Source organism: Bacillus rossius, chromosome 17 (assembly GCF_032445375.1).
Source record: "Bacillus rossius redtenbacheri isolate Brsri chromosome 17, Brsri_v3, whole genome shotgun sequence".
In the NCBI taxonomy this organism is placed as follows: Eukaryota; Metazoa; Arthropoda; class Insecta; order Phasmatodea; family Bacillidae; genus Bacillus; species Bacillus rossius.
The window spans coordinates 39,876,096-39,901,534 of NC_086344.1; the positions used below are offsets into that span (position 1 = coordinate 39,876,096).

The 25,439-nt window shown below is 38.9% G+C and overlaps 1 protein-coding gene across 2 annotated transcripts in view; it reads left to right on the forward strand.

The window, feature by feature from the left end:
- The window catches only part of LOC134540585 (coiled-coil domain-containing protein 93), a 28,886-nt gene extending 9,474 nt beyond the window's left edge, over positions 1–19,412 (forward strand). Inside the window, exons 6-15 of one of the 2 annotated variants that reach the window (XM_063383412.1) lie at positions 1,168–1,302; positions 2,810–2,866; positions 7,262–7,312; positions 7,395–7,496; positions 9,993–10,207; positions 11,290–11,403; positions 12,386–12,606; positions 14,011–14,131; positions 16,830–16,914; positions 17,362–19,412. In XM_063383412.1, coding sequence (XP_063239482.1) covers positions 1,168–1,302; positions 2,810–2,866; positions 7,262–7,312; positions 7,395–7,496; positions 9,993–10,207; positions 11,290–11,403; positions 12,386–12,606; positions 14,011–14,131; positions 16,830–16,914; positions 17,362–17,523 — 1,263 coding nt within the window. In that variant the 3' untranslated portion in view covers positions 17,524–19,412. The remainder of the gene's footprint in view (positions 1–1,167; positions 1,303–2,809; positions 2,867–7,261; positions 7,313–7,394; positions 7,497–9,992; positions 10,208–11,289; positions 11,404–12,385; positions 12,607–14,010; positions 14,132–16,829; positions 16,915–17,361) is intronic. The other variant, XM_063383414.1, reaches the window with a different exon arrangement.
- Positions 19,413–25,439: the final 6,027 nt, after the last annotated feature.

Consider the following 25,439-nt stretch of genomic DNA (forward strand, 5'->3'; position numbering starts at 1 on the left):
CTTGTTCCTCACTGTACCAACACTTAAAAAATTAATTCAGTTTCGAAATACAGAAGGTAAGGAAAGAAACAGTGAGAGGTATGTGTTTCATCTGGCATTCTATGGATCTGCATTTTCCATTTATGGCAGCAGTCAAGCTGCTCGCACTCAGAATCTAGTTGTTACTTCTGCCACCAGGTGGCAGCACTGTGCTGCGGTAGGGGTTTGCAAGAATTGAAATAAATATTTAATATTCATGAATACCGTGTTTTATCGCATAATCGTTACACCAATATTTTAGGAAGTCAAAATTTTGATTTAAAAAAAAACTCTCGCGTAAAAGTCGCATGATGTTTTTGGTCTCACTATTAGATTCTGAGACTGAGTTGAAATTGCCGGTTCTATCCTGCCGCCCAGAACAGAGAGCTCAGAACAACAACAGCCTAAGTAATTCCACGCAACTACGGGAATTTTCACTCGAGTTTTAATTCTTTTAAACCCACTTTGCGAACTTTCTCCAATATAGCAGATACATAGTGATCTTCATACATGTGTGAACTATCAATAAAAATTAAATTCAGAGTGCGAACCATCGTACAGGTTTAACCAGGGGCTCTAATATCCTTGAATGTGTGATTTTCATGGTTTCTTGTCACAAAACATATTAGAACCCTGGTTAAACTTGTTAAATGGTTTGCACTCTGAATTTAATTTTTATTGATAGTGCACACTTTGATAAAGGATATGTACCGGCTATAGTGGAGAAAGTTCGCAAAGTGGGTTTTAAAAAATAAAAACTTGTGTGGAAATTACTGTAGTTGCGTGGAATGACTTAGGCTGTTGTTCTGATCTCTCTGTTCTGTGCTGCACGATAGAGCTGGCGGATAGAGCTAACTTCAGCCCAGTATTCCAAGCGCTTTGTGTAGGTAGTTTGCCCATATAAAACAATGTATTTTAAAGTTGTAATCTAATATTCATTCGGTCATTACCACTTATTTATTTAACGGAAATACTAAATTGTCTGATGTGTAAATTTTCTTTTAAACACGTTTTTAAATACTCAGAGCTTATCGTTACTGTTGGTTTCCATTTCAGTGCAGTGTTAACGGGGGTACGTGAAACAGTTGACGGCTGTGACCCCGTGTGGTCCGGAGCACAGGCCTGAAGGGAGCGGGGGTGTGTGCGCAGGAGGTGTACCGCCCGCGCAGGCTGTTCCGCCGGCGAGACCCCCCCCCGGCCGAGGAGGAGCGCCGAGTGCAGAGCACCCTGCTGGAGTACGGCCACAGCGCGGCCGTGCTGGCGGCCGCCGCCTCGGACAGCACGGTACCTCTACACCTCGTCTGGACTACTTACAGTGGCGTGGCCAGGACTTGTGTATGGGGGGTGTTAGGAAGCACACCCCCGTATTAAAACCGGGGGTCTGGGGGTCCTCCCCCGGGAAAATTTTGGATTTTAAGGTTTAAAATAGTGCTATTTTAGCAGTTTTCGGTACTTAAATTTAAATATTGTAATGTTAAAAATTTTATTAATTTTTAATATGAAATTTGTTTGAGTGATTAATAAGAAATTAATTAATGATTTGGTGCTAAGGGGGGGTTTTCAACCCCTAAAACCCCCCCCTGGCTACGCCCCTGACTACTTACACACTCATAAACCTAACAGAACATTTCATTCGGTCTTCCTTTGCTACGTAATGGCTATAGAGTCGAGATTTTATAGTTTCATTTTTTTTTTCAGGTCAGTTTCGGTTTTAAACAAGAAGATTTCTGTATTATTATTTTTATGAAATGTGTTTATAAAAAAAAATTGCATATTACTGAACGAATGTGATGCTTAAATGTTGCGTGATACTAATTTTTAGTACCTTGTTGGTAATTGCCAACTTAAGACCTTACATTTCATGACTAGCCCACACTCGTTAAGTATTTATTGAATTAACAATACCTCTTAACTTAACTTATTACCTAACATACAAACTAAACAAAAATAAAATGATTGGATAGTAAAATTATCTTTAAAATCTCAAATAAAACTCTTTCAAAAATCTTCTAAATTTTTGTATAGAGTTCTTTAAAAATTATTTCCTGCAACAAACTCTTGCCATGAGCAGCACTGCATATGTACTGTATACATACACTCAAGAGATGTTAGTTTTCCCAAAAAGTATCTTTTGGAAGATTTTCTAGTGATTTACCAAAACCTGTTCTGTAAAATCAGAACATTTTCAGAGTTTATACTCTCACAGAATCACATAAATAAATTTTATGAACACTTTTACAAAACAACCAAATTAAACGCACAGTTTCCCTTTCTTTACCACCTGCTGTGTCACTCAATATTTGAGATTGGTTTAGGGCCCCTGCTACTCTCTATGTATGGATAGAAACAAATTTTTTTTTAAACAGTACCTACTTTCCAATCTACAAAAAATAAATTATTATGTAATGTTTATCAACCTATCTGAATTTACGTAAATCAATTTTGGTAAAGGGAAAAAATACATTTTCCAGAAAATTTCCCACTCACAACTCTACACGCCCCGCATATACCATTGGTGGGGGGGGGCAGGTGTGTGGTATTTTCCCCCGGAAGTTCTAAAACAGTATATTATGAGATGTCTGTTAAGCAGTAGGTATGTTAATGAGGGGGATGCAGTGAGCTGTTACAACACCTGGAACTCAAAAAACCAGCGCTGCGTGTTGAGAATGATGATGTGACCGTCCAAACCCCTTGTTGTTGTTGACGTAAACCCCCAACCCCCTCCCGAAGTGAACAGCTGCGGACGACACGTGCGTGGTTGAATGATCGAGCGGTGGCCGGGGTGTTGCAGGGTTCGACCAGCGACCAGGCGTCCCCGGAGAGGCTGGAGTCGGACAAGCACGAGGAGGTGAGCAGCCATCGAGCAGCGAGGGATTCCCCTCCGGTGGTCCCGGCGACGAACGTTCAAGTGGAATTCCAAAACTTGCCCGCAAATGTAGCCCTCGTCTGATAATTGGTAGTTCATTCTACTCTGGAAACAGACTACGTGTTCCAATTTTTTTTTGTATATATAAAAGATGCACATATTTTTTTACCTTCTGTGTGATATCAGTCTTAAGGCCCATCATCTGTTCGCACGTCGTATTATTTTTCCATTTCAATGCTGCCTACTGCTGAGAAAACATAATTTTAGAGAAAAAGTTATCTGGTATAATTATTTATGGTTTGCAGCCATGTGTTTATAATTCATTAAGCTCAATTTTTATACACACTGGTATTTATTTAAATATTTTGAAGAAAGGTTTTGAAACATTTTTAAAATTTCCAAATTAAGTAAATAAATACCTATGAAAGCAGCTTAATATTTAAGAAAACTTATAACTTTGACTCGCAAAAACCTTGCAGACATTGGAAATTATAATTTCATCTGTCTGTCCGTTAAAAGTAAGAATTACCAAACTTTTGATGGACAGAGGTGACATGTGACAAGCTATTGTAATTTAGGCAATCTCCTGGTAATTGAGGTTAGTATTACAGTAAATCAGCTAATAATTATGTACTCAGTTGCTTTTCAGTTTTTGCATTTAAATATTAGTTGTATTTGTGATGATGTTGGTTGGTAGTGCAGTGTCGTGCTTGTGTAGAGGACTTCTAACAGGAAACAACAGGGTAGGTGGTAATTGAGGGGGTCTACATAAAAATGACACAGAGGTCCTTAAATATAATTGCTTCTTAAGATTTGTATGTAGACCACCTCAATTGTAATTAATGTGTTTGCTAACGAGAAGTAGTCTAACCCCTCTGGAAAGCATTTCTAACATGTGTGTGTGATGCTGTTGGTTGCATACCTACTCATTGCATTGCTACTTGTGAGTTTCTCTTACCTGATCCAAAATACAATTGGAATTGTATTGCATTTATTTCAGAGACGGGATTTGTCCATTAAAATTATAACATTCTTATGGGTAAACGTACAGATTGTCTTTGCAGATGCAAATCTTGTTCAGTAAACTGTCTTTAATCCGGTACGTTCGGAACCACGGTCATCCCTTATCATATAAACCTGAACGGAGGCTGAGGTTTTTATTCATAAAAAACCCAGAGAACATAGGTCAGCCTAGGATTGCATACCTTGAACATTCCAAGTACACTTTAGCATTAAAAAAACATTTAAATGGGTTAAATATACTGGACTGTCCATAAACCAATGTTAAAATAATTTCTTACGGTGGTACCATGTCTCTTGATCATAATTTAATATATTGCAATAAAATCAATTCCATGTGTGCATGTTTTTTTTTTCAATTGAACAAACTGAAAAAAAAAAAAAGTAAATAGTATTTGGTTGCAGGATAACCTATTTACATAGAAAAGAATATGGCTATTGAATTCGAGTGTGTTAGTTACTTCTTATTGCAGGCAAATCTGAAAGAAACAAGTAAAGGACAAGTTTTTGTTGATGATAACTAAAGGAACACACCCTTTGAATTAAATGTAACATTAAACTCAATTGATTATTAGACACATTGATCAAAATGGAATTTTATGTTTCAGTTTTTTGTAAGAACTACCTGTTTGTGATTGTGTCAAAAAATGTTGCACATCTGCATCTCAGGTTGCAAAACAATAAAGACACTATTCTGATAGTAATTACTACCTTAGAATTGTACTGTATTCCAAACAGATGACTAACTGTGCAGCAAAAAACGAATATAGGTTCTGCGAGAATAATATGCGATAGTGAAGAATGTAGATAGTGATTCTGATGTAGAAGAAAAATAAATTTATTATTTTTCGATGGAGGGGACATCCAAAATCAGGATTCGTACGCCTCTTTAATATCCTTCAAAATTACTTAATTTAACGTTCCTAAGCATCCTTAAAACTCTTTAATAAAGTCTGGTTACGTGTAAGTAATGAACAAATGTAAGTATCTTAATGTTCATTACACTTCATGCTGCGCAGTTAAAGTTGTTGTATTTTGTATTTCACCTTTGAACTAAAAAGGTGTGGTTTACTTTCTTTCATTAAACTTATGAAGTTAATGTGATTAGTGATCAAATTTAATGTTAGGGTTACAAATTTAAGATAGACGTTGTACTTGGGTTAGATGTGTGTTTCAGAGATAACTCTGGACAATAGGGGCTTATCTGAAAGAAAGGAAATAATTTTTTTGTGCATTTACTATTTAATACTGTTATTTTCTCAAATGTATTTGTTATACCTATTACAAATGCTAGTTTTCTACGTATCGATAGCGGTGAAGGCAATGAAGTGTGTGTTTGGGGGGGGGGGGGGGGGGGTTGATCGCACAAGAGGGCACGAAGGACGAAGAACAGCGGTGAGTCTCTGTTCAGGTGAGTACGGTACTAGCTGCTCTTTGGAGAGAAAAAATACACATGAATGTTGGTTTTTTATAAAGTCTCTATCACGCTACTTTCAAGATTCAGATCTATTCTTCAAAAAATAATTTGAGAAACGTAACCCGCTGGAAAACAGAAAATATTCTTTAAATGTACGTCGTATTTTTCATGGACCCGTCATCAGGCACAAGCTGACTGTTTGTTGGTTCGTTGGAGTTGTCGTCATTGTGTTTATCTGTTTGACATCAGCTGATTTAGACTTGTTCTCAGTGGGTTTATGTTTTTCATTTTTAATTCTTAATTTGTGTTCTTAAATTTTTCCCGTCACAAACAGTGCAAAACTGCAATGTTGTATGTCTAAGAAATTGTATTGAATGAAAACAGGAAACGTTGTACTGAAATGAGGACTGTCAGTAATATTAAACTCCGAGCCATCTAAGAATGCTGGCAGCGCTGTGACACAGCCTTGCAGCCAATAGCACGGCCGGGATCCACCCGGTGGAATCTGAACAAGCTGGATTGGAGCCGGACTATAGAAAGTGCCGAACCGTAGAATGCAAGATTAAAGAACTTTTATTCTAGCATGTGCGAATGTTCTATCACTGTTAGCGTTGTTTTACACTATGTATTTTTATAATTGTGAGACAGAACATCAGTGTAGTTTTAGTCTGTAGTTTACATACATTCATTTTATGACTTGATTACTATTAGAAAAACTGGTAAGCTATTTATTCCTAGGGCATGTTTTGTACAGTAAACTCAACCCTTTTAACACATTTACTTTTTCTGTTTGCTCATCCATTCACCATGTATCATAATTAAAATTGCCATTAGCAGTGGCTTAGTGACAAATAGTGTAAGTATCTATATTTCATTTGTGTCAAATGTAAACACATAATCTTGATGTCAAATGCTTAGTGCTTTCAACAGATAAATAAATTGGGATGGTTAAATTTTTTTCTGTACAGATCAGATTTCAAGGACCGAGAATGTAGAATGTGTTCAGCAATGTATCAGGGCAAGTCAATTCTGTCGTTAAAAATCATATTATGTCGGTTTCTAATATTTCAGTTCTAATATTTCTGGAATTGTGCTTTTAAATTAATGAAAATGTAAACCTTGATATCGAGGTGACCTTTATTGGGATGGCTTCAATTTTGAAATTACTTTTAAGAGCCCATCCAATGAAGGCTGACCCCACTATTATCATTACCATCATTCATCATCAAATAGTAATGGTCAGTAATAAAAGTGCAATTTTTTTTTGTTTGCCGGAAATACAAGAAAAATTAAATTTAATGTTGGTGACAAACAGCCTTTCAATTCTGCATGATGTGTGCATTTGGTTTCGAGAAAAATGTACATAGTATTGTGGCTGTGTTTGATTTCATAGTCACTGCAGATCTCTTTGTACAGACACGTTAATGTTAATGTATTTTAGTTGTAGCACTTGGACTTGCACACAGTATTTTGTAGTGTTGGTATTGTAACTTTTTATCAATGTAGCATTGTCACCATTTATTGTTGGAGTCAAGACTTTATGGTTTTATACTTTGATCAATTTCGTTATCATTTTTGTTTTCATGAACGTTGTTCGTCAGTAATTTTGTGCATGAATGTATAAAGTCACTCAAAATGAGGAATGTTATTAGAAATACTAAACCTACATCAGTTTATTAGCAAATAGTATAAACATTTGATTGATGAGTCATTTTAATAAACAAAATTATTTTATTCAGGTAAATTTGGTTGCACTTAGTCCGTAGTGTTTTCATTGGATGTTGGTGTAATGTAGTGTACATTAACTTCCATTTCGTTGCTGTTTGGTTGTTATCGCCTGTACCTACTGCACTTATTCCAGTTTGTTGTTGTGTTGGAGTATCGGAGTTCTGAATGCACGCAAAGCTGTCTGACTGCTTGCACCGGGACGCATGTTCTAGCTGCAGATCCAGGATCTCATGAAGGGCATGTCCTCCGCCCCGGAGCAGGAGGTAAGTAACGTCCACTCTTGCGTCACACTGGTCTTCGGTTCCCGCGACAGCGGCAGGTGTCACGCCCCACATGTGTTCCCAGGGCAGAGTGGCCGCTAGCGTGGTTGGCAGCATCGTCAGCTTGCGAGCGGAGGAGATAGAGAAGGCAGCGGCCGGCTACGCCCGGGTGCAGGCGGAGAAAAGTGTAAGAAGTCACCATCATATGTCGTTCTCTTTAAACGTAACTTTAGCCATTTGTTGGAGTGCTCTCCAGTGATTTTCGTTAAAAAAAACTAATTAAATTGTTTTAATTTCTTTGTTGTTATTTTGTATTTTTTTTAGCTTATGGAATTAATGTACACATTTGTTAAAAAAAAAATTCCCAATAGAAAGTTTTTATTTGCTTTTGCTAACTTAACTTTATAATGCAATCTTTATCTGATGCTTCTCTCCTTTTGCAGTGGTGTGAAAGTTTTATAAGACACATTACTTTGATTCCATAAAAAATAGTTGAATTTCACTGACAGTATACTATAGACTGTAAAGAAGTTTGGATTAATTGGAAAAACAATTCTTATCGGAGCTGCCAATCCAGATGCCATCAGTGTTATAATTGCATATTTCTGAGAGTGTTTGAGACATTCCTTGCCGTAGGGGCGAGATCGCTGTGGTCAGATAAACAAGTCTCCTTGTGTGTTACTGGGAATGATTACAAAAAATGGAATCCCAATAAAATAGTTTTTATTTTTTGCAAATGTCCTATTGAAGTTATAAAAAAAACAGCAGGACCAAAAACACCATGTGATTTTTATGCAAGAATATTTTGTTTCAAATTTTAACACCCTAAAATAACATTGGGAGTATTATGCAATAAAAAAACAGTATTTGACTCATTATTTTAAATCTTTTTAATTTTTTGTTACAAATAGTTACAGCAAGTGGCATCCAATCACAAAATATTTAAATGAAATAGTTTAACATGTGTGAAGTTAAGATTTAATGTGATTTTTTGTTTTGTTTTTGGTTATCTGCGTGGCAGCACATGCATGCATTTTATATGTAACTAATAATATGTGATTATGACTTCAAAATGTTGGAAAATATGTTCTCTTTTTTATGTATATAATAAGTTAGATCAGCATAACAATTTTCAAACTTAAATTTTACTGGTTTTTTAGACAATGATTTGCCAGGTTTTGGTTTTTAATCTAGATATGTATCCATATTATTATATTCTATTTTTTGTTATGTAACTTTGACTAACCCTACTGTTAATAATTCAAAATCAAATGAAACATGCTATACTTGGGGGAGGGGGTTAATAATTCCTCTTTATGACTTATGAGGCAAAAAATTTATTCTGATAACTTTTGGTTTTGACTATTCACACTGTAAAAAAGTATCATGCTAACTTGGCAGTTCATTTTCAACGATGTAAGCAAGATTTAAAAATGGAAAATTATAGTCACAATATCTAATAACTGGATGCTGGGTGAATATTTGAAAACTTATGACAAAAAAAACTTTAACTCAAAAACTACTATTTTTTTTTATCCAGAACATTATTAGGTGGTCTATAAACTGCTTTTCACAGCTCTTGCGTAGAGTTTTGTAATGTTCTGTAACTTTACTTTCTTCTCATGCTCATCTTTGTTTTCATTTCATCACCTCCAGAAAAGTTTCATGTTTTAGTGGCCCAGCAGTAGAGATGCGGATAGTCGATAGTGTGATAGTGTATAGACAACTATTCCTCCCAATCCCCCCTCCTCTCTCCCAATAATATGCCTCTTGTCGGGTAATAGAGCGCTATTAACAAAGGAAACCCTCGTACTGTGAAAATTTTATCCATATTACTAAGGATGTGTTAAAATCGAGTTGTTGTTGCACAATGTATGTATAGAAGAGTAAGACTCTGCAAAGTGCATGTAAATATTAAATTATTTGATTCATTTAGGCTATACATTCATTAAGTGTAAAAGATAGAGCAAAATACTTCATTCCAAATTTTAAGATTTGAAGTGTTTATTGGGTGTTATATATATTTATACGTTTAACAGAAGAAATAAAAAACATCTGGCTGTTACAGAATTGTCACAACAGCCTGATTTAATAATATTTAAAAATATTTGTTTATATTTGAAAGTACTTTCTTGCTATTACATAACATAAGTAATTTTTGGTTTTACAAATCTTGGCTTTTTTATTTACAAGCAGTGGCAGTGTGTTAACTTGCTAAAATTTTTTCCCTGCATTGTTCTTACATAAGTGCATGTTACACGAGATGTGCTGATTGAACACTCAAAAGTTTGTATCTGTTGGTTTTTTCTTGACGTAACAAAATGTTTTAAGTGATCTTATCGACTTGATCTTCGGCCAAGACTTATAATATTTTCACTTTCAACTACGGTTTGAACTGAAAAAAAAAATTGGTCTTCGCACACCAAATTTTACTAGAGAAACAATGAAATAGAATAGTTTGTTCGTTTGCATGTGTTTTGTACATGTGACATACAAAACAAAACAAAAAAAAATATCACTGTCTACATGAGTTCTAAAAACCACTCCATGTAGTTTACGTTTTGGAACAGTTATTCAGGCCAGCTACGTTTAAAATGCTGAAAGAAATTGTGTTGAATGGTCGGTTAGTTCAGCCGTGCGACTCGGGAAGCGGGACGGTGTATATGGTACGTGTACCGTGCAGGCGGGGCTGGCCGGGGGCTCGAGCGCGCTCGCCGTGGCCCAGCGGCAGGCCCAGCTGCTGGGGGACGCGCGCGACAAGCTGCAGCGAGACAACCGGGCGCTGCAGGACGCCCTGGGGCAGCGCTCCCGAGAGCTCCAGGCAGTGCGGGCCCGGGCCGGCGACGCCCGCCGGAGACTGGCCGCCCTAGAGGCCTCGGAGACCGACCACAACCAGGGGTGAGGCCTCAGTCGTCCCAGTCGCTCGCGTACCGCGATTCTGGACATGGTGCGACCCCAAACTGTTTGATTACGTGTTCATGGAGAATACTTTATGGAGGAAAAAATATCACAAATCAGATACACACAGATTCAAAATTATTCAAATTAGTAAATTTTTACCATATTTACGAACAACTTTTTTTGGTGCCACTTTCTGTCAGAAGAATGATTTGCATGGCCTTTTTTGTAGGAGTTAGAAGAAATAAAAGACAGCAATTATAAGGAAAAGAGTTTTATGACCATGGTTCGTAAACCATTTGTCGGAGAGCAAATAATGCAGTGATATCTGGTGGTCGTCCCGGGGAAGGGTGTGTTATCTTGTCTCATCTGTCACCCTGCTGACCCCCTTCCACCCTCCCTTTCCCCCGCTGCAAAGTTCAGGAAGCTGTGAACAAGAGGGGACTAAAGTGACACGAGTGACATGGTTCACTGGCAGATTGTGTAGTTTTTTCGTTTGTGATCTTCGTCGGATTGCGCCATTCGCCGCAGATGGCAGCACTGTGTTCCGTGTGCAACTTCCGTCGCACCCACGAACTTACTCCCCTCCCAAATGCCGCGTACCGAGAGCTAAGTTGTTGCACATCAAAAGTGAAATTTTATTTTCCAGTGGAGGGACATCAAATTGCAGGGGTCGGCCCCTGTTTGGGTGAATGCGGTCTGTGTGCATGGGCTAGAGATGCCCCTCCAGGGTGTCTACGGGTCACGCAAGTCACGGGAAAGTCCCTGAATAAGCAGCAATGGTGCAGGAAGTCATGAAACTTTTAATTTCCAACTTTTTTTTTTTTTTTTTTTAACAGGCATTATGTTTCCTATGCCTCACTGTATGTTCCTGAAAATTCTAGAAAATTTCGTTTTGAATTTTGCCCATGTTTTAATTTTGGTTAGGTATGCACATTTAAAATTATTACCCTTTGATAAAACAAAAGAGTTAAAAACATATTTGCAAAATATTCTTAAAAAAAGTCCTCAGGTTGGTTGACAAATGACGAGGTATCGTAGACACCTGTCGACTTGACGTGAGGTGCCGTGCCGTGCCGCAGCGTGCTGCGCAGACTGCAGCGCCTGGTGCTGATGAACGAGAGCTTGCGCCAGCAGGAGCAGCAGTTCCGTGAGCAGTGCCGCGCCGAGCTGGAGCGTCTGCAAGCCCTCGTCAAGTGAGCACGGCCCTGGTTTCCAACGAGACATTGTAATGTAGTGCTTGTCAGTGTTTGAAGTTTTCATCAATTGACTCGTCAACAAAATTAAAAATTTCAAACCACTGATGATGGACTCGATGCTCGAATTTGTTTAACCCAAATCAACAATTTTGCAACTTCTTCGTGCTTCCTGCTTCTATTTTATTTGTCTTTAAAGACACACTGCAACATTCCTGTGAAATGATTCATGTTTTGATGACAGTCTTCTCATCAGCAGTAGAAAACACTTTGTTTTTTTATTCTTGTCATTGCGGAATAGTTGGCAAACTATAAATATTGTAGGACTGAATGCCCGTCTTAAGTTTTTTTCTTTTCTTTTTGTAGAGTGTCTTATTGCAACTTGTTTAAAATATTATTATACTGCACATTAACTTTTCTACAGTATTTGTTTAACCCTTTAACTGCTATATACTTGGATGGTTTTGCAAACCCCTCAGTGCTGGAGTATTTAAAACAAAAATGAGAAAATAACAAAAATTTAAAAAAAATTTAAATTACGCTAGTTTTTTGCTATATTTCTGTTCTGTTTTTTAATATTCTTTTCTTAAAACAAGATTGCACTTTATTTACACTATCCTAAAATTTATTATTTGTTTTTACAAATTTTTATTTGTTTTACTAGCTGCGTACGTACGGTTGGCAAGAAATGTGGATTTTAAATTGTATTTCGAGAAAGTTCTAACCAAATAATTGTGGAATCGAGAAGTATATGTCTAGCTTTTAGCTTTACGTTAACCGCTCCTAAGATAAAAGAAACGAAATCATGTTACATGTTAATCTAAAACTGATGCAGCATCACAATGATCGCGTCCGAGTTATCTCGATCGTCGCGTTGGTGTGCATGCTAGAGCACGTCGAGTTAATCATAGCAGTTGAAGGGTTGAAGGGTTGGACTGCAGTGGCTGCTGTGTGGAACGTGCTGGATCGCGGGGTTGTGAAGCAGGGAGGCGCAGGCGGAGGCCGGGCCGGACCGCGAGGGAGACGGCGCCGCGCCGGCCGGCGCACAGCTGCAGGAGCTGCGCGACAAGGTGCGGGCGCTGCGCCTGGCGCTGGCCAAGAGGAACCGCGCCATCGCGTCGCTGCAGCGCCAGCTGGACGAGGTGCCCGGCCGCGCGGAGCTGGCGCAGTACCAGCGCCGCTTCCTCGAGCTCTACAACCAGGGTGAGAGCACGGTCCTGCACACTGGGCCACACCTCGCCTTCCTTCCCATTCTCTTGGTGCTGCTGTCGACATGACCCTGTTTATTTGGATTTTTATTCCTCCTCCCCCTTCCCCCCCATTCCCAAATTTTGGAATTCCATTCAACTGGCAGGTAGAGGTAAGATTATACAAGGGAAACAACAGCTGAATTGAAGTCAAATACGCCGCCAAGTACCGAAAACGGATGTCAGTACAACACCACATGCCACCCGAAATGCAAGGCAGGACGCCATATGAAGTTAAATTTTCGCCTTAATTACCCCGTTTTTTTCCTATTAAAATAAACGCGAAGTAGATGATGAAATTATGATATGTTTACACTTTTATAACTCTTTGTTATTCGCTTGTTTGTCTTTTCACAATGGCTATGGTTTCTAATTCAGCTTTATTACAAATATATTTACAGTAAACTTCGTATTATCTGGATATTTTAAAAAATTTGCATTGCTAATTTTTATTTTTTTTTTTAGTCAAAATGTCTGTAGTGTCATAGACAGTGTTGGCACATGGACATTGGGCATGTACAGTTCCACAGTTAAATTGGAATACAAGGAAAAGTAACTTGCTGCCAAACTTTTCCCTTTGAAATTTCTGGATCCGGCCCATTTAAACTAAATATTTATTTTTTATTGGAACAATTTTTTCTTAAAAAATGTACATGAATTGTCTCCAAAAGTTTGGTTACAGTAAGAAGTGTACTATAGTTCAACCAAAAAATTTTTCTGTGTAACTCCGCCCTGCGGAAATACGGTGGTCGAGTATCCAGATATCCCGCCTCTCGCCCGGACGATACGGGCTTATCTCCAGCCGGAGACAACCTAATTCTTTTTTCTCAAGAAGGAAACGTGTGGCAGGTGCCATGAGCCATGAGCCATGAGCCATGAGGCAGTTGCTTCCTCGGGGTCTTCTTCTTTCCCCTACCCACTGGTTCTGTCAGTGCTTCGACGATGTATCATCCCTCATTGTGTCTGACGACTCAGATATCACTGAGACTTGGTTCATTCATTTCCATACACCCTCCTGCACCATTGACATAGTGAACTAACATCATTGTTGACATTTGCCTCATGGAAGTCACATAGTGTGGCATGTACATAGTTTCTGAAACCATAGTTAAATATAGTTAATAATGTTTCCAGTTATTTATATCGTGGAAAATTGTCTGTGACAAAGCTGTTGTGTGAAGTAATTTCCGAAAGTTATACTTACAAAAATATTATATAATATGCATAATATCCATTCAGTTCAAGTTAGAACATATTTTTTTTGATTTGTCGCCACGGAATATGTCAGTTGCATGCAAGCGCGTGTGGCGTTGGTGTGAGCGTCGGGCGGAAGGCGAGCGGAGTGTTCTGTTGCGCGCAGTGGCAGCGAAGCACAAGGAGACGAAGCAGTTCTACACGCTGTACAACACGCTGGACGACACCAAGCTGTACCTCGGCAAGGAGCTGTCGCTGCTCAACTCCGTCCTCGACAACTACGGAGAGTGAGTCCGACGCTGGCCTGGTCTCTCAACTCCTCCGAACAACACTGTCTGCGACATTTCAGTGAAAACAGCTATGCCACTTTAGGCCACCCTTGTTTACGGCTTCCTGAGACGGGACGGAGTTTATCGCTCGATTCATTCCACTTCCTTCTTCTCTTCACTCTGGTAGCTCCCCTTTCTCTTGTACGCTCACAGACGACCGCTGGATACCAGCAGTATTCTTTGCTTTCTGACCGATGGCTTTTAACTACAGAGCCATAAAACTCAAATTTTTTTTTCCTAATTGCAGTTTGCCATTTCAAGAAAAAGGCCGTTTGAATCACTGCTGACACAAGTGGCACCAGTAAAGCTGTAGTTATAACTGTATAAATGCACAAATTTTAATAATTATTTTAATAATTTTTAATTTTATGTGTGTTTGAATTGTGGTTTTCATGCCATAAAGTATTTTCCATAAACTCATAATCAAAAAGTAAGGGGTGCATTATCGTCAGACTTGCATTATATTTGGGTAAATACGGTTCTGTTGGTTTGAAACCCTGCTTGTCAACTGATAAAAATTTTGAAATGTCAGCTAATTTATGTGTGGAATTAATTTTTTTTTAAGACTACGGAAATCTCTTCTACAGAGAGAAAGAAATAATATTCTCTAATTGTCAAAATTTATTTCAATACTCATGCGAGACTTAGTCCCTGGTAGTTCTCAAGAGTTGACTCGGTGAGTTGACTCGGTGAGTTGACTCGGTGAGTTGACTCGGTGAGTTGACTCGGTGAGTTGACTCGGTGAGTTGACTCGGTGAGTTGACTCGGTGAGTTGACTCGGTGAGTTGACTCGGTGAGTTGACTCGGTGAGTTGACTCGGTGAGTTGACTCGGTGAGTTGACTCGGTGAGTTGACTCGGTGAGTTGACTCGGTGAGTTGACTCGGTGAGTTGACTCGGTGAGTTGGTGCCAGCTCTCAAGCGTACCCCGATCGTGAAACTCTTTTTATCTGTATTTGTAACTGGAATTTTTTAAGTGAAGTAATGTTAAATGTTTTAAGTTAAACCTGTATCAAATACTTAAGATACTAATGCTGACAACTCTATGATGCTAACGACACACGGGAGAGAGTGAAAATAACCTAGTGGCAAGAGGTATGACTACGTATAACTACATATTATAGTGAGATAATTGTTGAATTATGTTATCTGATGTCAAACATGATTATAAAAAAAGAATTTATAAGCACTAAAGGTTTAGTTTACTCCATAAATGTCTATAATAAATGAAGAAAGTTTTTCCAAGAGAAATAGTTATTTTCCTTGTCGTAATGTTCATGTATTAAACGGATCCATTATTCATACTGTGCGTACCGCCTGCCATCTATAGCAAAGATCTTGAAGCTGTATGGTATTGGTCTGTAGTTTATTTGTGTGTATAATAAGATAGCTTCCAATGTTCAGAATGTTCATTATGGTAGTAGGTGTTTTGAAAGCCTGTGACGGGTAGTACGGTGAGTTAAAAGTGTTGTGACTGGTAGTACGGTGAGTGAGCAGTGTTGTGACTGGCAGTACGGTGAGTGAGCAGTGTTGTGACTGGTGGTACGGTGAGTGAGCAGTGTTATTACTGGTAGTACGGTGAGTGTGCAGTGTTGTGACTGGCAGTACGGTGAGTGAGCAGTGTTGTGACTGGTGGTACGGTGAGTGAGCAGTGTTGTGACTGGCAGTACGGTGAGTGAGCAGTGTTGTGACTGGTAGTACGGTGAGTGAGCAGTGTTGTGACTGGCAGTACGGTGAGTGAGCAGTGTTGTGACTGGTGGTACGGTGAGTGAGCAGTGTTATTACTGGTAGTACGGTGAGTGTGCAGTGTTGTGACTGGCAGTACGGTGAGTGAGCAGTGTTGTGACTGGTGGTACGGTGAGTGAGCAGTGTTGTGACTGGTAGTACGGTGAGTGAGCAGTGTTGTGACTGGCAGTACGGTGAGTGAGCAGTGTTGTGACTGGTGGTACGGTGAGTGAGCAGTGTTATTACTGGTAGTACGGTGAGTGTGCAGTGTTGTGACTGGCAGTACGGTGAGTGAGCAGTGTTGTGACTGGTGGTACGGTGAGTGAGCAGTGTTATTACTGGTAGTACGGTGAGTGAGCAGTGTTGTGACTGGTAGTATGGAGAGGGAGCAGTGTTGTGACTGGCAGTACGGTGAGTGAGCAGTGTTGTGACTGGCAGTACGGTGAGTGAGCAGTGTTGTGACTGGTGGTACGGTGAGCGAGCAGTGTTGTGACTGGCAGTACGGTGAGTGTGTAGTGTTGTGACTGGCAGTACGGTGAGTGAGCAGTGTTGTGACTGGCAGTACGGTGAGTGAGCAGTGTTGTGACTGGCAGTACGGTGAGTGAGCAGTGTTGTGACTGGTAGTATGGAGAGGGAGCAGTGTTGAGACTGGTAGTACGGTGAGTGAGCAGTGTTGTGACTGGCAGTACGGTGAGCGAGCAGTGTTGTGACTGGTAGTATGGTGAGCGAGCAGTGTTGAGACTGGTAGTACGGTGAGTGAGCAGTGTTGTGACTGGCAGTACGGTGAGCGAGCAGTGTTGTGACTGGCAGTACGGTGAGTGAGCAGTGTTGTGACTGGCAGTACGGTGAGGGAGCAGTGTTGTGACTGGCAGTACGGTGAGGGAGCAGTGTTGCGACTGGCAGTACGGTGAATGAGCAGTGTTGTTGCCACAGGGCCATGGCATCGGCGAGCGGCAAGGAGCAGTTCATCCAGCAGTTCGACGCCATCGTGGAGGGCATCCGCCAGAACAAGGCCAAGGTGAGTGGCAGCGACTCTACCTTGAGCCTCCGTCCCGCAGCGCTTTGCATGTCTGTTTCATGAACTAAATTTTACCAGAATTGATAACCATTGTGAGCAGTAATAGGCCAGGTACGAAGAAATTAAGATTACGTTGTCAATGTTGAGTATCATACATTTCCTCCAATATTTTTCTCCGAATCTTTTTGCTCAATTATTTAAAAATTTTTTCGAACACTGAGGTTTTGATCGGTCCGTCACTTTTGCAAACACAACTGTACGTGGGTCGGTTGAAACGACAGATAAATACTCGCAGGTGCCCATGAGCGTACAAGGGGGTGAGGGGTATGCTTTGGTATTGTTTGTTTTTTTGTTTTTGTTGGCGGGAAATGATGAGTCTCGTACATATTCCGTGGGAGGGAGCGGACGGCTGCCAGCGCGGTCTCGTGTGTGCGTGCGTGCTCGCAGGTGCAGCAGCGGCTGGGCGACGAGCGCAGGCGCCGCGACGCGCTCAGCCAGCAGCTGCTGGGACTGGTGGAGCTGCAGCGACGCTACGTGGCGGCCGTGCGCCAGGTCACCATCGAGTGTCGCAGCAACGAGGCCCTGCTGGCGCAGCTGCGGGGACGCTGACCGCCCGTCCGTTCCCGTCTCCCGGCCGCTGCTTCTGTTGCTTGTTTAACATCAGATATACTGTACTTCAAATCATTCGGGAAATGAAATCGTGAAACGGAGTTAGCTTCCCAACTTAAAAGGAAAAGGGCCTGTTCCGATACCATTACCGATACCTTACACCGGGGGCGTAGCCAGAGGGGGGGGGGGGGGGGGGGGTTTAGGGTTTCAAACTCCCCCCCCCCCCCAAGCCCCAAATCTTTAATTAAATTTCTTATTCATCACTCAAACAAATTTCATATTAAAAATTAATAAAAATGTTACCATTACAATATTTAAATTTAAGTACCGAAAACTGCTAAAATAGCACTATTTTACACCTTAACATCCAAATTTTCCCGGGGGAGGACTCCCGGACGCCCCGCGGGGTGGGGGGGGCATGCATCTCAACACCCCCCATACACAAATCCTGGCTACGCCACTGCCTTACACTGCAATCAACATTTACAATTACTGGCCACGCTATATGTGAATGATTATTGGAGGGTGACCATTTACGGGTGATCGTTAATGGATTTCGCAGTTGGCCCTGAGTTACGTCGTAAAAGCTTGCGACTGTATGTAAGCCTGATTGACGGCTCTAAGTTACGTGATATGAAACACACTCTGATTATAGTGCATCATAAGGTGTGTTTTCATTGTTTTATTTTTGTAATGGCTTACATTTTATGATCTTCTAACCTTAGGTTAAGAATTTTTCATAATTTTTTTTTAAAAACTTTAAGTGTTAGGTAACTATTAATGTTTGTATGTAAACATATTTATATAATGTAAAGGAAACATAGTTAAGATTGTTTGTTATTATTTCCTGTAAAGTAACATCTTCAGTATTCCAATGCTTTGTAATGCTTGTAAATGTGTTGAATAACTATAGATGTTTTCTATCTTTTTGAAGAGAGTAAGTTCTTAATCAAAGGGAAACTTTCATAAGTATGCCCATTTACGGCTCCCTGTAATATTTTCAAATATTTATGTGATTAATTCATCTTGTCTTTATGTGTACCTAAAATTATTATATTTAAAATATTCAGATGATTAAAATTAATGCTGCAGCTATAATTCTTCATGATTTTTTGTAGCTTGTGAAACTCCTTTGTTGTTTGAAAGGGGAGCTCTCTGTCACCTGAACAGCAAGACAGCAAACTGTTACATCTGTGGGGTTATTTAGAGTAAGTGATTTGTACCGAGGGAAACTGAAGTATAGCACAGCCCAGTTTTAATACATAGCTCAGTACATTGGTTTGGTTATTTTACACTAAGTAGTCGTACAACATGTATTTTTTACATATAATGCAAAAAGATTTTAGAAACACAAAGTGATTTATTGGGCATATGTGAATGTACATCTATACATACATACATACATACAAAGAAGAGTTTGTTTGTTTGCATGTGTTTTGTACATGTGACATACAAAAAAAGAAAATGTCACTGTCTACATGAGTTCTAAAAACCACTCCATGTAGTTTACGTTTTGGAATAGTTATTTAGGTTAGCTACATTTAAAATGCTGAAAAATTGTGTTGAATGGTTGGTTACTTTAAGTTCGCGAAGTTAAAAATACTCATATGGTGTATTTCAGGAGAGTAATTCTCAAAAATACCATTTTCTGAGTTTAAATTATTTTTCTTCAGATGTGTACCTATTCTAGGAAATTAACTGTTTTATCATGTTTAACAGAATCATATATGAAATAAATGGTATACAAAAAATTCAAGTTTGAAGTTAAATATGTTTCATTGTTAAAAATTGTGTGATCTCTGTCACTTTGTTGTAACAAAAGTTGTCCCTTTGGATTGGGTTAATTTTTCAAAATGTTGAAGTCAATAAATTTTTGTAGATTGTGAAAACTTCTTTTGACTATGAATACACTGTTTTAATACAAATGTATGGAGGTACGGAGTGCAAGTTCATTTCTGTACAACAAGTTTTCGAACAGCCACTAGGATCGCTGCAGTCTGGTGTCTCCAGCATTGGCAGGCCTGATTCTCCTATGTTGCTGCATCCTGCTGCATGTTTCACTAAATGTATAAGACCTTACGTGATGTTTTAAGCCGAGTTTGAAAAAAAAAAAAAAAAACACCTTAATGATTAACATTTTGGTTGTTAAAAATCATGTACCTATCCAAGCTGAAAGCACACTCCATAAAATTCACCTCGGTTGTAGTGTATAGTCACCAATGATGCAAAACATAATTAAATAAATAAAACTGTTTATAAATTACTGTTGTTATCCTTTAATGCAACATTGAGATATTTATTCAAATAGTTATATTACTTATACTTAAAATGATGGCTGGTTGGTTTAGGTATGACTGTAAAAAAGTTGAAAGTTAATTTGGATGTGTTAACTACTTTTAAATGATCATTTGATTATCCATAGGTGTAAAATGTAACATTTTTAGAATTTTTTTGTGTAATAGTCCGCACTGCAGGAAATTACTTTTACATCAGAATTCTGAAAACTATTTAGGGGCCTAGCAATAACATTGCCATGCAATTGGTCCATTTAGACACTAAAATTGTGATTCGAAGCATGTTGGTTTTCTTTTCAAGAATGAAGATGTTGATTAAATTTTTCTTGAAACCTCTTGTGTGTAAAATCCAATAATAATGACAGTCACCTACCTTCATTCAATAATACAAATTTAACTTTTTTTTTTTTTTTCATGGAAAGCAAACATTATTCATGTCACCCAGTGCACCCAGAGATTAACATATCCCCATTATCATGAATCCAGGTTAATGTTTGAAATTCTACGTACATTTAACATAATGTGCTGAAAAAAAAAGTTATTTCCATTTAAGATGCATATTTTTTGTAAGCACTATGTTAGCTACAGTTAAAATACCTACTACATATATACATATATACATACACACACATACACACACAGCTAATAATGTTTAAATACTTGAAAAATTTATAAATGGTAAGACTTAAAATAATTTCGAAATGCTATTTTCCATCATCTCTAACCATTGTTTATTTTTTGTAATTTGGCAGTTGGGAGAGTTTATTACTGCCAAATATAATGACTTTATTTGGCTTATTAACAGGTAAGTAAATTATTATTATAATAATACAGCTAAAGACCCACCCCATGTGGTGGTTTGGGGTGTATTCACCTATGTGCGAAATGCAGAAAGAAATATGTAAAAACCAACAATTTGGTCTTCATTCTACCAGATAATCAGAAACAAGGTCATATTAATTACATAGTGCTCAACAGATGGCAGCACTTGCTAAAAACCGAGCCACTTATTCAGCCATTTTTTCCCCTGTTCTACCAGGGAGTTATGACGAAGGAAGAGGTAGTTAGTTGTTAGTTGCAATAGTGCTCAATAGATGGCAGCACCTGCTAAAAACCGAGCCACTAATTCAGCCATTTTTTCCCCTGTTCTACCAGGGAGTTATGAGCATGTAAGAGGTGGCTGTTAGTTGCAATAGTGCTCAATAGATGGCAGCACTATCCCGAGAGAGACAGAATTGAATGTCCGCCATTTTCGCCTTCTTCTACCAGGGAGTTATGACCAAGGAAGAGGTGGTTGTTAGTTGCAATAGTGCTCAACAGATGGCAGCACTTGCTAAAAACCGAGCCACTTATTCAGCCATTTTTTCCCCTGTTCTACCAGGGAGTTATGACGAAGAAAGAGGTAGTTAGTTGTTAGTTGCAATAGTGCTCAATAGATGGCAGCACCTGCTAAAAACCGAGCCACTAATTCAGCCATTTTTTCCCCTGTTCTACCAGGGAGTTATGAGCATGTAAGAGGTAGTTGTTAGTTGCAATAATGCTCAATAGATGGCAGCACTATCCCGAGAGAGACAGAATTGAATGTCCGCCATTTTCGCCTTCTTCTACCAGGGAGTTATGACCAAGGAAGAGGTGGTTGTTAGTTTCAATAGTGCTCAATAGATGGCAGCACTTGCTAAAAACCGAGCCACTTATTCAGCCATTTTTTCCCCTGTTCTACCAGGGAGTTATGAGCATGTAAGAGGTGGCTGTTAGTTGCAATAGTGCTCAATAGATGGCACAACTTGCTAATAAAAAAATTACAGCAGTTATTTAGCCATTTAATTTTCATTCTACCAGGGAGTCAGAATCAAGGAAGAGTTAATATGATGAAAGACCCAGCCAAAAGGCTCAGGAAGCTATAAATGTAAATGTTAGCTTTAATTAACTCATTTTATGAATTCAAATAAAAGCTTGAATAAATGTATTTTATTGCTAGTCTTTCTGTTCATTCTACCAGGGAGCTTTAAACTAATTAATTTACAATTAAATAAAAGACAGTACCCGAGGCTGTCAGCCAGTTTTTCACGTTAATCAACCAGGCAGTGGTTTGCCTGAATAGGTTTTAAGCTATGGAGTCTTCTACATGGACAGAACATGATTGTCCTGCCTCTTGGGTTCACCTTGCGGTCCTGGGCGCTGCGGGCGGGGCAAGAGGCCCCGCTGACGTCTCGGGGAGCGACTCGCACGCGGAGCCCAGATCCTCACCAGGGCGTCACCAAGGTCACGCTACCTCGTGCGTGCTGCCAACCAGCTCCGACTTCACCGGTCGTCCCGGCATTGTGTGGGGCACTGTTTACATTTGTCGGTGGGTATGTATCCCCCCCCTCCCCTTGTGTGTGCCCAGGGGCGCAACAACTAAATTTTCAGAGGGAGGGGGGCAATATACCTTTTTATAAAGAATCATCGATACCCCCTATTGAAGCGGGGGGGCCGGGTGTCCTCCCCCGGGAAAATTTGTATTTCAAGGTGGAAAATGGTGCTATTTAAGCAGTTTTATTATCTAAAAATTGATTACACAGCACTTTCTTTGCCCCCGTTTGCCCCCACTTCAAGGTTTCAGAGGGGGGGCAAAATATCCTTGCCCCCCCTCCCCTGTTGTTGCGCCCCTGTGTGTACCCCTGGTCCTGCATTGCCCCCAACTGATGACGTGTGTGCGCGGGCGGCCGTGACTCAGTGGCTGCACTCCTGGGGCGGGAGGATGAACATGTGCACAATGAGGTTATTACAGCTCAGTTGCGTGACTTCAATTCCTCATAGTTCAGGCTCCTGCGAGTAATTATATATATATATATATAAAAAAACATATTTTACATTTTACTACTACAAGCAAGAGTTTTAATTTCTCGTACAGAGTAAAAAGTTTTGTTTTCATACACTAAAAAAATTCAGCAGCAAGAAAAAATTAAATTAAATTTGTTCCCATACATTTTACTGAGGCATCATTTGTGTTAATGTGCGGCAATGACTTTTTAAGTTGGAAACATGTTGAATGAACAATTTCTTACTTTATCACGATTCCTGTTCATTACTTAACTTATATCACTGTACTATTAAGTGAATCGGTAAAATTAATGCAGCCTGTAAATTACAATTTTTAAATAATAACACATACATTAAAAAACAGATTATTCAACTAAACACGCTCTGTATCACTCACATCTCAGCATTATTAGTGTGCTTACTGTAGGCAGAGCAGCAGGGAAATAAACAAGAACTCATGTTGTTAGATGCCAACATACACAAGAAAAGGGAGATAGTGTCTGCCTTTGCTTGGTGCCAAAAATATGTACCTGGTAAGTAGGCCTAGGTGTGCATACAGTGTTTTAACTGTGGTAAAATTCAAAAGCTTCTTAAAATATTTGTCTTAGTCCAAATTTCAACATAAAATTCATCCCGTTATAATTACTGGTTCTTCTAGACGAATCAGAAAATTCAAGATCCCAGATACCCAGTTTACTGCTGGGGATTACATTGATGTTTGGTTGATCACATTCGGATGATACACTTATTACTTGAGCAGTTTGAATATCTCCAGCACCAGTAATTATAACGTGATCAATTTATTATTGCACTTTGGACTGTATATTTATACATCTCTTTTAGTAGAAAGGCATAGCTAATTTTGTATTCTGTAACATTGTTTTAAAATGTTTAAATACAATTTTATTGACAACATGCTTCAGTTTCATTATAATTCTTGTTAATTTATTACAGTAAGAGCATAGTCACAAATAAAACTGTATTTAGAATGGCACATGGAAAGTAAAAACATTGCTTAAATTAGTAAAAATCCAAATTTCAGTACGGTTTGCAGCACCACAAAGAAATCTTTGATTGGATCCAAATTTTCACAGGCTTACAAGCACTTTGGAAGGAAACTTTCCCACACTATTACGAATTGGGTAAAAAAAATACCCCAAACTGTATACAGAGAGCCAAAATGTTTACACATCAAAAATTCAAGTTTTATTTATAATGTACACTCACAAGAACTGTTAAGAACTATTTACAGTGTTTTGGAAGTGATGTTTAAGACATAGGTATATTTTCGATGTCTGGATTGAGAATGTTTCTTTTTTGCATTAACAACACTCGTCTTGGAATCTCCAATAGCAGCAATTCTCAGGATCAGAGACAATCCTCTGATAGCATCTGAGTTTTGATTGGTCCAAGACTGGTTTGAAATGCCCAGTCAAAACAAGTGCTCGTCACACATTTAATGAATGCAAGCTGTCAACTACAGAGCCTGTGCCTATCTGTTTTACGAATCATGGTTCTGTCATTTTCTTACTACACAATGTTTAGAAATGGAAAATTACAATAAATGCTGTTTACAGTCCAAGGTATGTACACAATTATTGGCTACAGGTTAGTTAAAATAATGTTCACTATTAATGAAACTAACATATTTTATTGTGATATACAATAGTGACACTACATGTGATGAAAGTACAGGAAGATTACAGCCACTGGGGCCTAGTTCTCAAACACAGTTTGTACGACAGAAGCGCAACACACTGTCCACATGCACTGTTTCTGCTGAAAACGAGAATTCCAGTCATCAGATGCAAGAACGTCCTGACATGTGATGACAGGATAAGAGGAGAGAAAGAAAGAGGGAGAGAAGAAAGAGAGAAGAGGAGACAGATGGAAAGATAGAAGGGGAAATAAGGACAACTTCACACATGACTTAAGACCAGAGGAATATTTTTAACATTGTCATATTTTTTTACCAAAGTTCTGCAAGTATTGATTCATTTTTGTTTTGTTAAAGAATATTAGTACTGGTACAACCATAATCACTGGCCAAGCATAAAGTTTATTGTACCAAGCAGTTAGATAAACTGTCATGGGTGCATAAAAATAAAAGGTATAAATTAAACATATATTTTATTCCAGACAAAAATAAAAATGCAAATATAGTTACTTTGCAGACACACAGTTTTGAATGGTTGGCAACACCACATCTCACAATGCGTCTGCAAAATGTGACTTGACACAATATAACAAAGAGTGATCACAGAGCATTACCAGAAGTATGTTTGCAGTGTTTACTCAAACTGACACTGCTTATCACCAAAAGCAAAAGATTGTTTCTCAACAGTAACTATAGCCAGTTTCATGTTCTACCTGAATACATTAAACACACACCACTGACACACGTTCAACATGAATGAAACCAACAACCCGCTATTTACATAATACTGTCTTGTCTTTTCATTTTCACCATTTTGGTTTAATTATCACTTGTATTACGCTTGAAACAGTGTTTTTATTTTACACCGGTCTCCTGACTGTTCACATGCCTCATCCTTAGTTTGCAGTGCACATTTCCTCTCTCTTTCCAATAGTACTGTCCTCGTTTCGCAGTGCTCTGTTGCCAGATACGCGCCACCGAGAGCAAAAGTTTTAGACACAACTTTATATTACAATGGAAATATTTTTCAATGTATTGAAAATTAGTATATTTTAAAAGAAAATTTAATGCAATATTTTAACTTCTATTGAGATGTTACAGAAAGATGCTATATTTGTTTTAACCGTGTATGACAATACATTTTCGACATGAATAATTTTGGC